The sequence below is a fragment of the Stigmatopora nigra genome, chromosome 7 (genome assembly GCF_051989575.1).
Source record: "Stigmatopora nigra isolate UIUO_SnigA chromosome 7, RoL_Snig_1.1, whole genome shotgun sequence".
Lineage (NCBI taxonomy): Eukaryota > Metazoa > Chordata > Actinopteri > Syngnathiformes > Syngnathidae > Stigmatopora > Stigmatopora nigra.
Window position 1 is genome coordinate 5,242,824 of NC_135514.1, and position 15,143 is coordinate 5,257,966.

Consider the following 15,143-nt stretch of genomic DNA (forward strand, 5'->3'; position numbering starts at 1 on the left):
TGGTTTTGAAATGTTGCTGCCTCTGTATTAGCATTTACCCTAACAAAATAGGGCAGTCATCATACAGCAACAGCAATATGTGAGAAATAAAATGTATGGTTTAATTAATTATGAACAATTGCTAATTATTAATTTTTTAACAGATTAAATGTATTGAAAGTCACTTATTACCGGGCAAAATGCAGTTCATGCGTTTGATTTGGCCTCGTTGAATTGAAAATTGTTCCTGTCCACTATTGCATGTGGAGTGATCTAATCTTTAAATTTGTTTCCAGTCAATCACTGAAAAAGAACCTCAGTGAGGCAGACCTATAGTTATACTCAAATAATAAATAAAAGATATTCAAGCTACTAATTTGAATCAATAGTTGAAACAGTTGGGACAATCCTAAAAATATTTTTTGAAAATCAAAGTTGTCTGTTTGAAGAAAATGGATAAATAAATGGAATGCAGTCTGGACAGAAGAAGGGAATGCAGACTGAGGAAGTCACAAGACATTTCTTGGCTTGTATTACAACGATAATATGGAATGAACCGCAATCATTCCAGGGAGTATAGGTAAATTTAGGAATTTCTGCTGTGCACAGCACCCTTCATTATCAGCAAGGTATACTGGATAGTATAATGTGAAAATTATACAAATGACACAGTGAGAAACAGTTTATTTGATGCACAACAGTAAGTAAATGAATTGTGCACTAATATAAAAGATGTGTAATGAAATATTTACTGTGTCTGGTTGCCTTGCACAAGGTATAACAGGAGAAAAATGTGACAGAATAAAAGCAATGTGGCATTTTTTTCCACCAATAAATTCACTTGGCTGTCCCCGACAGGTAACGTGGTCCACAATGCTCAGCTTCTGCTGCCAGGTGGCCAATGGCCAAGGGGTCAGCCAATGGAATCTACCTGACAGCCTCAACACACGAACACACACAACATTTCACCCCCACCCACCTTCCTTCTATTTTAAAGACATCAAAGATTATGAAGCTTTATTCTGAAGTATAGACAAATGACGAAAAGAACTCATTTGTGACTCACTCCCTTTCAGAAGACTGTGGGTAGTTCACTTTCTACATGCCCCCACTCACCACAGACTTACAAAAACATTTCAGGTTTAATGCACATATGTCATACTAGGAGAACAGGAGGACCAGATGGCCACGACACTTTGGCAGGTGGCTCAACAAATGTTTGTGGTTGCACATGGAGCTTTTTTGTGCCATGGTGAAACAAAGGCTTGCAAATATTTGCTAGAGGACAGTGGGACCTTTTGTTGTGATTCAAAGTGATCACTAGTATAAAACATTGCGCATTAATCAGACAGATGAACTTTGAATTCTTTTATTTCATGAAGCAAAACCTTTACTGTTGAAATAATGGAATACCTAGTTTGGTAAGAATCATAAAAAGAATTTGCAAAGACTTTGATCGATAAAAGTTACTTATCTTGCGTTTGTTGTATTTCATACCATTGCATCGTGAAAATATGAAATTATGCCATCACAACCCAAATTTCAGTGGTCGAGTGGTTACCACGTTGACCTCACAGTTCTGGGGTCAAGGGTTCTAACCCAAATGGGTTTGGATTTTCTCTAAGTACTCCCGATTTCCTCCCATATCCCCAAAACATGCTTCGTAGGAATATTGCCTAGGTATAAGTGTGATCATGAGTGGGTGTCAATCTTCATGTTCCCTACGATTTTCTGGGCTCCAATGCAGTGGTCCCCAAAGTTGGTTGGGATAGGCTCCAGCACCCACCACCACCTTTTTGATGACAAGCGGTCTGAAAAAGGAATGCATAAACCCAAATATCCACTTCACTTAAAACACAAAGGATGAGCATTTTCCCCATGCTTAGATATATGTTTTTCTTTCAAGTTGCTTTTTTTAAAGAAGGCACTTTTCTACTTGGCACTAAACTGTTTTCTAAAGTCCGAGTGCAGTTATGGGAGAGAGGACTACGCCAAAATGGGAGGACAGAGACAAACGGAGCACCCAGATGCAGATTAGCCTGTTCAAGATGAGGGTGTAAAAAGGATTATTATGGTAGGATGGATTAGAGAAATCCTTGTAACAATGTTAAATAATTATGGCTCCAGTCGAGATCAAAGCACCATTGATTGAACCCCTCAAGCCTTCAGCATACGGAGTCTTAGAAAGCAAAGATTGGTAAACTAGTGCACGGACCACTCTGGCTGCTCCACTTAAATTGGATTGGAAATATTAGGATATAGATGAGTCCTTCAGGAGGATTTTGCAAAGCTTTTGTCACCAGAAATGTAGCTTGGGAACTGTATGAAAGGTTTGATAGTGTACTGTCTTGACAGAATCATAAGACGAGGGTGTCACAGCTGTCTCGACTGATACCTAAGCTTTTTAAGTAGACTTATAGACACACTTGACTGTTATATCAGAAAACTAGAAACTTTCTCTGCACGACACCACCAAACTCACACACACACACCCTACCCCCGCACCCTATTTTCCAGCACCAGCGCCTTCTTGTAATCAAGAATCTTGGACGTGCATCATAGCAATTTTTCCCGGGAAAGAAAAAGTTCTGATCTTGTAGCTAATTCAAACATAGTACGGCAAGTCTAACCAATCTCGAGTGGATTTCTGATGTTTTTATAAAAGTCCATCATCAGTGTCGATAAAACTTGCTCTGTTGAAAGATTAAATCAAGTTTCTCATCAAAGTGAAACATTTTTTCCCAAATATTGCTAGATTTATGTTGTTGAAGGCGTCACCTGTGTTAGCAGCAACCCACATTCACGGCAACCACACACACATTCACATTGTGTGATTAGAATGATGAAATATGCAACAAGAGATTAGACAAATCACTGCACTCCCTTGCTGCATCGCCTTGATGCAAATTTAGGCACTGATCCGCAATACTAAGAGGCTTTATGAGGGAACTTCATGGTTGTTAGTTATACAATCTAAAATAGGGCAAAATGTAATCAATGTTTTTATTATCTAAGGAAGATGTCACCTCATTCAGGTTTAGTTTTATACAGCTGTGTGGGCTGTATGAATGCCTTAAATGGATAATTCAGTCTCTGTGATTTTGTCTGCATATCAACTGAAATTTTGTCCACTTGGAAGACAAATCTCACAATGCTATCTTTTTACTCTGATTCCAAATGAGCAATTCAAAATAATCGAGAGAGAAAATGAGAATTGCTACCATACCTGTCAACCTCGGCCAATTGCTCCCCTTATTAATGATTGCATTTCCCCTTAGGAAGCGATAATAAACCGTACAAACACAATGGCATATTTACTCACATTGGGCGCACTTAATAGTCTAAAATTTTCCTTAAAGTGGCCAATCAGTGGGTGCGCCTTTTATATGCACTAAATTCAAGATTCTGTAGATGTCGCTGTATTATCGTTGATAGCTTGACTGTCTGGATACATTGCTTGCTGACGTGCTCTATTTATATCGTGAAAAGGGCAAAGTGACTGATGCGCGTGCGCATATCATGCTCAAAGTATGATAACATAAGCAGTCGACAATGACGTTTTCGTCTGCTACCATTGAGTGAGACAATCCGGAATAGAGCCGAAATGGGGAAGACCAGATCAGCTTTACAAAAACCTTTTTAAAAAATATTTTTTTTCTCGTGCAAATGTTGTACACAATTGGAAATGATCAAAAAATTTATAAAATATTGAAAAAGCATAAGTTAACAGGTATGGTTGGCACTAAATAGAAAATGGACTTAAAACTGCCGATGGTTCCATTTCTGTGCTGAAGAACAGTCACTAATTGCATCTTTCTTTAGCTCTGCATTACATCCACTTGCAGGTACTGTTGGCTGCTTACATATTTTTTAAATCTAGTGAATTAAATGTGCCTGGTAGTTAGTATTTTTCATGCATTGATTTCTTAGATTTTTATTTCAGTTGTTTCCATTTCAATCTGCCATAATACTGCTTTATCTGTAGATATATTTGAGTATAAAGAATTAAAGGTAGTCCTATTCAGTGCAATCAATAACACAGAAGCCAACCGCTTTGAGACCACAACAATTTGATTACTGTGCCTGTGGACTTGAGGTATATTGATATCAGATGGTCCCCTTTGATGTGATGGCCCCTCATCATTGGGTGGCAGAAAAAAACAACTGGTCAATCCTATTGTCTTTTTCTACTCAAGGATAGAAAAGGCGGAAACATCTTGTCAAGGGGGATTAAAATACATAATAATTGGATGCGATAACAATAATCAAAAGTTTATAAAAATGCGTGTTCCTCCCTGATTGCGCCAGTGTAGCTGTATTCAATTAAGCAGTTTTCATTGGCATATTAATCATCTTTTCAACAAACAAGCCACTGTTAATTAAAGCAAAGCATGGATAAAGACGTGTTGCCGTATCATCACTCCGTTTATCACTACGTACAGACCTGCAGTTAAGTAAATTCAGGTTGTGGAATGAATTTCAATCATTCTTCCTGTGTGTGTGTGTGTGTGTGTGTGTGTGTGTGTGTTTGTGTGTTTGTGTGTGTGTGTGTGTGTGTGTGTGTGGTCATTCCAATGATTAACAATTTGTTTTTGTTGTGTAGAAATACAGACTGTACCTCGAACTCAGGATAATTTGAAAAAAAAAACATCATTCAGACTGTTCGGACTGTATTTGTGTGGATTTATATTTGAGTGCCTGAAGGAAGCCGGCAAAGCCATATGACATCTCTGTGCAAAGAGCACATATCTTTATTTTCCTCCTTTACAGCCTCTTTTTTTCTGTTGCCTCCATGCCTTGCTCCTTGATGGAAGGGGATGGAGATTATTCAAGATCTGTGGTCCTCTAATCATAACTCCCCTCCTGCACTGTCATTCTTCACAAGTGTGAAAATGTGTTGGTGACAAGAGCAGTCAGGCAGCCATGCAAGTATTTAAGTTCTGCTGGTAGAGAGAAAGAGTACCTAAAGGCGTGTGTAAAAGCATGCCGCTTGTCAGTGTCCCCTTGCTGTGAAGCAACATTATCAGCTCAAGCTGTTCACCCACTTGGTGAAATAGAGGGCTGGTCGCCTCTTAACTTAAACATAAGATCTTTGAGGTTTGAAGCACTTGGTTGCTCTCCACCCAGTTCGGATCTGAAAGGCAAATATCAGTCGAGTGTTGCTGTTGCTCATTGGAAAAATCCCACCTTGTGGAAAAGTTAGTTTGAATCCAAATGCGCTCAAACAGGCTGTTGCGCTGGAGTGGTCTACGTTCCATGTTCACCCTTTGACAGAAAAAAAAGAGATGGTGGTCAAAGGAGAAACGAGGGGAAGAAAAGAGAGGGAGAGCGCAGGAGAGAGAGATGGAGATGGAAGAATGAAAGCGAGGGCCGGGGCAGAAAAGTCAAAAACCTCCACATAACAATGCCAGAGAAAAATCAGAACATTTTCCAGCGAAAGATGGGCCATTTCCAAATCCTTGTGCCCTATCAGACAAATTAAAGTAAATCAAGCATGAAATGAAGCAGAAGAGCCCGGAGATAAGGCTCCTTTAAGTCGTTTACAGATTAGGACAGAGAGAGAGGTGCATCTGGTCTCTGGCAGTGAAGGAGGCTAGTTTCTCATTTCACAATAGCAGCCTGTGTATAGGATTACTCTCCCCTGTCACTGACATGAGGAGTAGTGAGGGAAAAGATGTCCACAAAATGTGTCTAACTATGTCCCCGTGGAAAGGTTTCGGCGCAGAAACCTCTCAGTGTTGGACCGATGTGACACATGATAAGTAAACATGCTGGAGTTTGACCCTGTGTATCATCATTGACTGGTTGGTTGTTTTCCGCCTATTCACCTTTTCTTTTGCTTGAGTGGCTTCACCCCGTGCGGCTTAAAATTCAAATGAATTACAGATTGGCGGAGTAGCGCCGTGTAATTGTATGGCTGTCAACCTCTATGTGCATGTTTAGCATGCCTCAGATCAGGTTTGGGGGAGGCAAAAAAATGAGGATGTGTAGCACAAATTATAGTCACAAATGATTCTTTTTTTCCCCCAGTGGTCGCATGGCTCAGTAAACGGCAATGCTCAATTTGTACACCATTCTTCATTTCCTGTTTAATATCAAAAGATTAATGGCTGTTTTATTTCAGTACTTGCAAATCATCAAAACCTAATTATGGAGCCGGTTGCTCATGGGTGAATTTTTACAGTATACAAACACAAACACACAAACACACAGGCACACGCCACGCACTCTTCGTTGCATGCACGCAAACTGGGACAGGCAGGGACTAAATAATTCCCTGACACTCTCTTTCTTTCTCACACACGTGCGCACCCACACAAGGCGAGGGTGCACTGCTCTTTGAGCTCTAGCTGGATTTTGTTTCGCTCCTTCTGTGTATCTTTTCTCAGAGTGATGAGAGGTTGACTGGTCTTCGGTTTTCAGCTACCTCCGAGAGAGAGGAGGGTTGGCCTGTCATGGGGTAACTGCTCTCTAAAGCTGCAACCTTGACCTTCCAAGCCCTCTTCTTAGGTTTAGCTCCTTTATCACACTATCTCCAGGCATTTAAAAATACTCCTGAAACTCAATGATTTAACCCGCTTTTACGCTGTTCACATCAAAACTGGTTGAAAAAAAAAGCTTAATCCATCTTATCTGTTGGCTGTCAAACTGCTTCGGCTAAAACCTACTCACAAAAGACAACTAGGTCACCCAGGGAAAAAAACAGCATTCCCCCATTACTCAGGGGAAGTTACAGACTGATAATTGACTTGGGAGGAGATGCAAGACCTCTCAAAGTAGTCATAATCTGAATTTACTTCAGAGATTCACTTTGCAGTGCTAGCTACATTCTAAAACATAAAGGTATACTATGTCGTTATATCTTTCAGTGTATTAACATGTGTTTTTTTCTAAATCTAATGCAATGCTATCCAGTCTATCTTGCATTCCACAGACAGGTGTGTGCGCCAGTGTATCTTGTGTTATTGGGGGCCATTGTGTCTCAAAATCTATACACATATTTTACAATATTGTGTCTGAACTGCTTATCCTCACCAGGGTGCTGAGGCCTGAGGCGAAATTTGCATTTATCAGAGACCAAAAACAAACAATATACAGTAATAGAGTAATGAAAATAAAATTGAGAACTACAGCATCAATTGGCATCTGTTCACATACAGGGATTTCGATACATATTTTAACACTTAAAAATCATACAGAGGTCTGAAATTTTCATCGTAGGTGTGAGACAGATAATCTGAAAAGAAAACTCTTGAAGTCACATTGTATGATTTTTTGTATCGAATTATTTGCGTGATACAGCTGCAAATAAGTATTTGAACAGGTGTCTATCAGCTAGAATTATGACCCTCAAAGACCTGTTAGTCCATGTATGGGATAATTATCGATATTGACTGATATATATATAGCATTTTTTGTCATATCGCCCAAACATAATTTGAACCATTTCCTACACAATGCTTAACACTGAAGAGAAACCATGGTAACTTTATTCTTGCCTCTTTAAATTTATCCAAAGTTAGCAGACCATCCATTTCTCAATCATCTTGACACTCACAAGTGGAGTAATGTTCTTTTGATATGTTGGAAATTTTGAGAAAAGCATTTAAAAGAATTGGATTACTGCAGCACTCGTGCGTGTCCTCTAGATGTTGGTAGCGATACAGGACATATCTGTCTGTGAGGACAATCATTCTTCAAGTGTTCCTTTCCGCTTTACATGCAATCAATCGAAATTTCTACACTTCACCAACGATGGATGCCTGGCAGATTGTTGTCAGCAGCCAGGCTTCTAATCGACTCTGGCTTTTGATGGAAACAGCTGTGTGTCAGCTGGTAAGATTCATTTTTTCAACAACAAAGTTTGATTTCAGTGAAGATTCTGGATTTTAATATTTCAACTACATTCTGGAAGGCAAGGCTATAACATACATTGCATTTAATATGGTAAAAGGTGACAACTTAAAACCTAGGTAAATTATTTGTAAAGTTACAAAGGATTAGATGTGGAAGAGCAAACATATACGTGCTTGGGACTTCTTTCTTTTGCCATCATGTTGCATTCCCCGCCTCTGTTTTTAGCATTGAAAAATGAGGTCTGCAACCAGACTTTGTTGCACCTGGCTGGGGTCATGAGCAGTGTGAAAAAAAGGCCATAGTGGACCTGCCTGCAAGTTGGTGAAAATGCAACAGATCATCAGCATTGGGATTAAAGTTATGAATGTTTTTCCCATACTAATCGATTGCTAATCGAGCAGTCGCAGCATCCCTAATATAGTACATCGACCCGAGTTCTCAATTTCCAGATATATTCCTCAAAGGCAATATTGCTCCATGCTGCTTTCATTAATCTCACATAGCTGGGTTGCCAATAATCAAATGTAGGAGTGGAAAGAAATGAATTTTTGGCACAATTGCCATAATAAAAAGCTTAGAGTGTGACGTTTAACAGTTCTAATGTTACAGCATCAAAAATAGAACAAGAAAGCAGGGTGGAAAGAGTTCCAAATAAAATCTACTCAGGCAAAAGCATTGTTATATTGATTGAATTTAACATGAGTGAAAACAAAAGCACCAATTTAAAGTTGTAAAAAGATCCAAGTTACACTAAAAAAAATGCTTCAACGAGAGTATAAATGAGTTACTTTCCACCCCTGCAATTACAGTTTCAACTATTTACTTGAAATGTACTTGGTTTAACTCTAACTCAACCCAAAAATTACCTCGACATTATTTGGCTATTTAAGACTCCCCATTAATAGTACATTTCAATAAAAAAACACCTTAAGTCAGCTAGCCACCACCTCTTTGTTTTTTCTGTCTACGTACGCACGTGAGCAGACTCACAGCCTGGGAACAATCGATCAGTTGCTTCTTGTTGCTGTTCAAAAGGAATGGAGACAAGAACAGTACCCTTTAGGCTTTTGGGGGATAATAGAGGTGGGTGCTGAAAGTGAGGAGAAGGAGGAAGAGGAAGAGATGTACTGTGTGGTGGCTGAGAGGTGTTTTAAAGCAAGTGCCTCTCCCAAGAGATAATAGTGTGAGCTGTGGGTTATAAATGTTGCATTTTGCTCAGTGAGCCCCGATAATAGGAGTTTGGGTAAGGGGAAGGAGAAAGTTCATCGCTCTCTTATCAAAGCTGTGTGACATTTCTCCTTCAGCTGTAAAATTTCATATCACATAGGGCTATCTGCCATAAAGATGTGACACCCCTTGTTGAACTGATAGAGTGCATTCTATTTCACCCCATATGCCTCTCTTGTGCTATATTAATTTATAGCCCATTTGCTGTCTCTCGAGCGCTGCCTATCCGCAAAGATGACTGTGATTCAGTAAAAACATCACAATTGCCCCTCACAAGTTGAACTTTGAGTATCAGTCATTTATTAGTTTTAATTCAAAGCTACAGCTTGATATTAAGTGTCTGTCTTTGATTCACGGTTACATCTGACCTTTCCTTAGTATAACCGAGGCCATCTACCATGTGCTTGGAAAACTGCTTTGTAGATATGTTATACGGTGACCAGTAATGGTACCCATCTTTAAAATTGATCTTTAAAATAGTCTGGCAAATTAATTAATTAAAACAATTATATATATAAAGATCAATTTGTGCAGCAAGTAAATTAAGATTCAGTCATATGCCACCGATGTCAGAAAGAAGGCATCCTATTATATATATATATATATAACACAATATAAAAAAAATTGAAACCCCAAAACAAACAGATGCCAACATTGAGCATCTTGGGTGCTATCTGAGGAGGATCTGTCCTCACAAAGGAACATTCACTGGTCTGCCAAGTATCTTTAGATTGCAGGAACAGACCCAAGAGTCTAGCGACAGATGATGATCTTATCAAGGGAGGTCCAGTGGGTTATGTATGCAGGGGGTTAGCATGGGGTAGGTTTGGGTGGTGCAGAACGTGAAGGTGCCGTGTTCATACTGGTTAGGAAGCTTTGTTATTATCTTTGAGGTGGATGAATGTTTGACATTTGGAAACTGGGCCAACACATGGATTAAACCCTCCTGTAGTAATGGTATTTCTTCTTGTTTCTTTGTTGTTTGGTACAGAACATGGCAACTTTTTATCCCTCGAATGTGTGTGTCACTTGGAGTTTTATATCAAAATATACTCGAATACATATTAAAATAAAAATGAAAGTGCGTTCATAAATATACGTAAAGAGTACTCTTCAGTTTATGGATACAGGCCAGTCAGTTTAACTCAACAGCAAAAGGGGAGTTGATTGAAGACTGAAACCATGTCTTAATCTCGATCTTGTTTCACTTTTACAAAACCTTTGAAAGTGACCATGCAGCATACAGACAGTTCATGAAGGCAACTCATTATTCATCCATGAGTGTTTTTTTTTATCAAGTCCACGTGTTTCTGTAACAGATGTGACCAGCCATCTGTCCTCAAAGGTCCTCAGGCAACATTTGTTGTGAGTTGTGCACAACTAGAACCTAAACACTCTAAACCACAAACCACTCAAATTGTCCTTTAACCTCTCTCTTCGCCTTACCCGACCTGCTTGCACCTGCAATATTCACTATCCACTACAAGCACCTTCTTCAACAAGAATAATGGAAAAGGCCGAAAAAAAGGAAAAATTATAGCTGGCTCGAGGTTGGTTGAGCTACATATCAAGTGGCGCTGAACACCAACTTGCATCCAAGCGGTTGAAGGCCACAGGTCTTATCTGAGGACAAACAGAATGCATCAAGCAGTGGCTGTTGATCTCAGTGATGACGACCAGCTGTGCGCCAGTGTTTAATATATTTCTTCATAATGAGCTTACCCACCTTCCATTACAGCAGCAGAAACAAAGAGAAGGGAGAAAAGAACCAGGATTTCTAAATTAAATAAAAACAGTGGTGCCTCTACTTATAAAATTAATTGGTTCTCAAACTTGTTTGGTAAATAGAGCAGTATTTCATATGTACATTCTCTAACAACCATGCAATAGCATTTTTATACATATATGAATATGAATTCTGGGGTCCTGAGTTCGAATTCAGGTCAGTCCACCTGAGTGGAGTTTGCATGTTCTCTCTAGGCTTTTGAGAGTTTTCTCCATGCAGTCCGGGTTCCTCCCTCATCCCAAAAACATGCAGGATAGGCTGGGGGAACACCCTAAATTCCCCCTACGTAAAAGTGTTAGCGGAAATGGTTATTTGTCTCTTTGTGACGTGCTATTGGCTGGCCACCAACTGCCTGGTGCCCATAGTTGACTATGATAGGCTCCAGTCCCCCCATGACCCTTGTGAGGATAAAAAAAATGTTTCTACGTATGTATATATCAATTTAAAAAGGCTTCTTGGCAGATCTCTCTGTCAGTAATTCTTAAACTTTCAATTGTTTGCAGTTTCATGTGTGAGCCTGCCAGAAGACCAAATGTTTTCACAGTTGTGAGCTGCATTCTGTCATTATACAATACACAAACGTGCCCCGACAGAAAAACAACCTCCTCATTAATCTGTATTGCAGCCTTACTTAAAGTTTATCATAACTATTTTTTAAACACCACTCCTAAACTGTACACACTATCTATAAGTGATAAGATAGCTGGGGGTGTCAGGGAGGTTAGCACCGGTAGTACTAAAAGTGCTATCCAGTTTCACTGTTAATTAAGTGGAGCACTGTAAAAAAAACATGGGCCTTCCTGGAATTATAAAAATAGCCCTGCCAGTTTCTACCCTGCGGCTTGCAATGTCTTATGGACATTACCTTAACAGGAGACACCTTTCAAGTAACATTACTGCACGACACTTCTGACACACACCATCAGATGGCTGCTTACTTGATTTGTTTATCTATTTTGAAACTGCCTCGCTTTAACCTTTAATTTGTATGCCGCTGGGGTTGGGGATAATGACATGATGGTGATTTTAGGTTTAACGAGAAGGACCAATGTTTTAGCGTTACAATGATTCCGCAGTGGAATATCTCTAAATTGTACATGGTTGTTTATTGTCATTGTTGTGTTTTCAGGAGAGCTGGATGCATTTCTTAAAGATGGCGAGCGCCGGATCCAAAGCCGTCAGCAACTGCCCGTGGGAACCACTTGGGGTCCTTTTGAAGGGAAGATTGAAATGGGAACCGAGAACAGCTGCCTGGTAAGTTCCTGCTACTTATATTGGATATTTTGGCATAATTAAGGAAGCGATGATTCAAAACTGTACATTAGTACCATAAATTCAAATGTTGCAAAGATTGTTTTATATGCAGTTTAAGAGAGTATCCTAAAATATCTCAATTGTCTACAATTAACAAAACTGGACAGCTTTCTATTTCTGGTTCCCATGATCCAGCCGAGCTGAATGTTGACCTGTGGCTCGAGTAAAGTAAAGAGTCCTCTACGGGTTTGAAACATAGCTCTACATTTGGAATAATTAACAAATTCTCATTAAAACTATTACGCATCTCACATTCCGTTTGCAATGACACAAAAGGCAACCCATGTGGATTCTATAATAGAGTCTCATTGCTTCCCTCCTGGTGTATTCCCAAGATTCTTCACACAACACAACTTTATTAAACTATTTTTTTAGAGATGTTCCAAATGTGATCAAAGTGGGCCTTATTGCATTGAAGTCATTATTTGCTTCAAATATTTTGATCTCTGTGGTAACAATGAAGTAGGATTGTTTTCAGGGTAATGTCAGTAATTCTCTAATTAGTGCACCTGAAATACATTTTCCCAGGAAGGTATCCAAAATTAATCTAGTACAGCCTCTAACACACAAAATATAACTTTGACTATCATCACTGTGTTAAAACTTAAAAAAATAAAATAAATAAAACCACAGACACCTCCTGGAGAAAATGTTACAGTTAATGGTTGATTCTTGCTGCTGGCAAGAATGATGTGTTCTTAACTAAGTGCTCTCCAAGGAATCACTACCTAGCCAATTCTCATTCTATTCTATCATTTTGTGAGCAAGTTCTGGTCATACACTTTAATTGGCTGCACAGGGTTACAGAATATGACAAACCTTCCTTGCAATTAAAAGCAAAGGATGGAGCTCCAGCATCTTGCCTTTAAGTATCTCTAGTGTGGCTACTCTCACGGGACCCTTTCATTGCTTTGCTTCTTGCCCTCCTCTTTTTCTCGGTTCCATCTCTCATAAAGTATGTCTCATTAAAGCTATGTCAGCAAGACTTGCTGTATTGTCTTAGTGAGGTTCCTCAGGTTTAATGCAACTTCTTTTTCCAACGATCTATTAATTGTTTGGGATGTCAAGTGACTTGTTTCAACCACATTGCAACTCACATTTAAACGGTTTAAGATGGTGAACTGCTGGGTTGCGCTGCTACTGTAAAAGGTACTTTATGGACAGAGATACTATTGGGGATAAAACAACAGGAGCCAGTTGGTGGTTTAAATCTTATTACGAGAGCAAAATTTGATTTAATCAAATAAGGATGTTTTTAGACCAGCCAAGTCAGTCTTTTGACTTACATTATGACATTTCAAGAACAAACTTAAAGGAGACGCACAATTACTAAAAGATGCTTTGGTTAAATCTGTCAAAGCATCTCCCAAATATTTAATACTGCAAAGCTGTAAAAAAAAAGTATTTTTCTGAAAGTTTTATTTGGAAAATAATTTTCAGATTCAGTGTTATATCTGTCACTCTTGAGGCAGAGCAAGATGCATGAAAGGTGGCTCTCATACGGTTACAACTGCGGTGTGCGGAGAGTTTGGTAGGACCCAAATGCAGCCAGAGATGGTGCACTAACCAAAGCTTTAATAACTTGAGAGGTTCTCAAAAAGAATGACTTAAAAACCAACTGGACATAGCGAAAGCACACGTGAAGACAAAACCATCCGACAAAGACTGAAAAAATACACCGGGTTTGAATAGAAAGACATGGGTTGACGAGACAATCAGAAAATATCTGGGAACAGGCATCAGACATAATGTTTACAGAGTTATGTGTAATTACTGTATAGTACTGTACATATATTTTTAATATCCCCAAAAGATGGTATTTGATATTGCTGGTATTCCTGGTTCTTCCTTTTCGGGCTGACTTATTGAGTTGCCAGAGCACCGTCTCATTCCTCACTTCTCACTCTGATCAATCAGACCATTAGACTGCAATTACAGCATCAGCAGTGGAGTAGGTGAGCGACAAGCACATTCAAGGGGGCTGTAGACAACAGCTCCGTACTGCTCCTCACACTCTCCAAATTAACCCGAATTAATAGTGACACTCGGACATTAATGTCTCCAATCGGAGAGCTAAATGAACAGTCTGGGTGAAAGCTATTGAGTAGCAGGTGTCTTTAAAAGCGATAATTACCTAGACTGGACGGAACTGTGGCCCACAATTTGCCTGAAGTATAAGAGGCCTGGCCCGCCTTTGCCTGGCTTCTGTTGTAGGTGTTAATAATTGATTTAGGGGCAAGCTATTAATGAGAGGCAGATTTCCAGCTCTGTTGTAAATGTGTTGATGAGGGTGTTGCTGTCTCTTGTAATGCCTTACCAATGCTAATTACAGCAGCTTAGTCAAGGTGCACTGTAATGAGTCTATAGAATTTCAGTCCTGATGTGTTTTGAGGGCCTTTAAGAGTAAATTAGACAGCAATTAACTGCAAAAGATAGGCTTTATTGTCAATTCATATGTTGAAATCTTATCTTGACATAGTGGTTATACATCTGTAAAATTTACTAGAAGTGTCAATTCCTGATAAAACTGTAAAAAATATACAGTACATCCGAGCAATTAAAAGAAACAATATTGAGGACATACGTGCAGCATAGGTAAGTACCTTGTCAAAAAATATACTTGATAATTAACATCCTGGTTTATGAATTTGTGTTTACTGTGTATTTGAAGGTTGTTTTTATTTGGAGATGGCAACTCAAAGCCAATATTAAGAGGAAGTGGAGTCATATGATGTTTGTGAAAGCCGACATGTTGGTGCATCAGCCTTCGTGCGTGTCTTTGTGTGTGTTGTGAACAGAGAGCTTTGGCTTGTCAACTACAGAAGAGCAAAAATGTCAAGATACTGTCCTAATTTTCTCCTGGGATAGAAAGAGATGTGGGGACTGTCAGCCATTGGAGTGTGATTATTGTACAATTCACTACAAGGGTAGCAATACAGGCATGTGTAACCCCCCAAAAAATGCTCCAGAAATTATTCAG

At 39.2% G+C, this 15,143-nt stretch overlaps 1 protein-coding gene across 2 annotated transcripts in view; it reads left to right on the forward strand.

Moving 5' to 3' along the window:
* The window catches only part of zfpm2a (zinc finger protein, FOG family member 2a), a 112,083-nt gene that overhangs the window by 45,065 nt on the left and 51,875 nt on the right, over positions 1–15,143 (forward strand). For both annotated transcript variants that reach the window (XM_077720687.1, XM_077720688.1), the window contains exon 4: positions 11,979–12,103. In XM_077720687.1, coding sequence (XP_077576813.1) covers positions 11,979–12,103 — 125 coding nt within the window. The remainder of the gene's footprint in view (positions 1–11,978; positions 12,104–15,143) is intronic.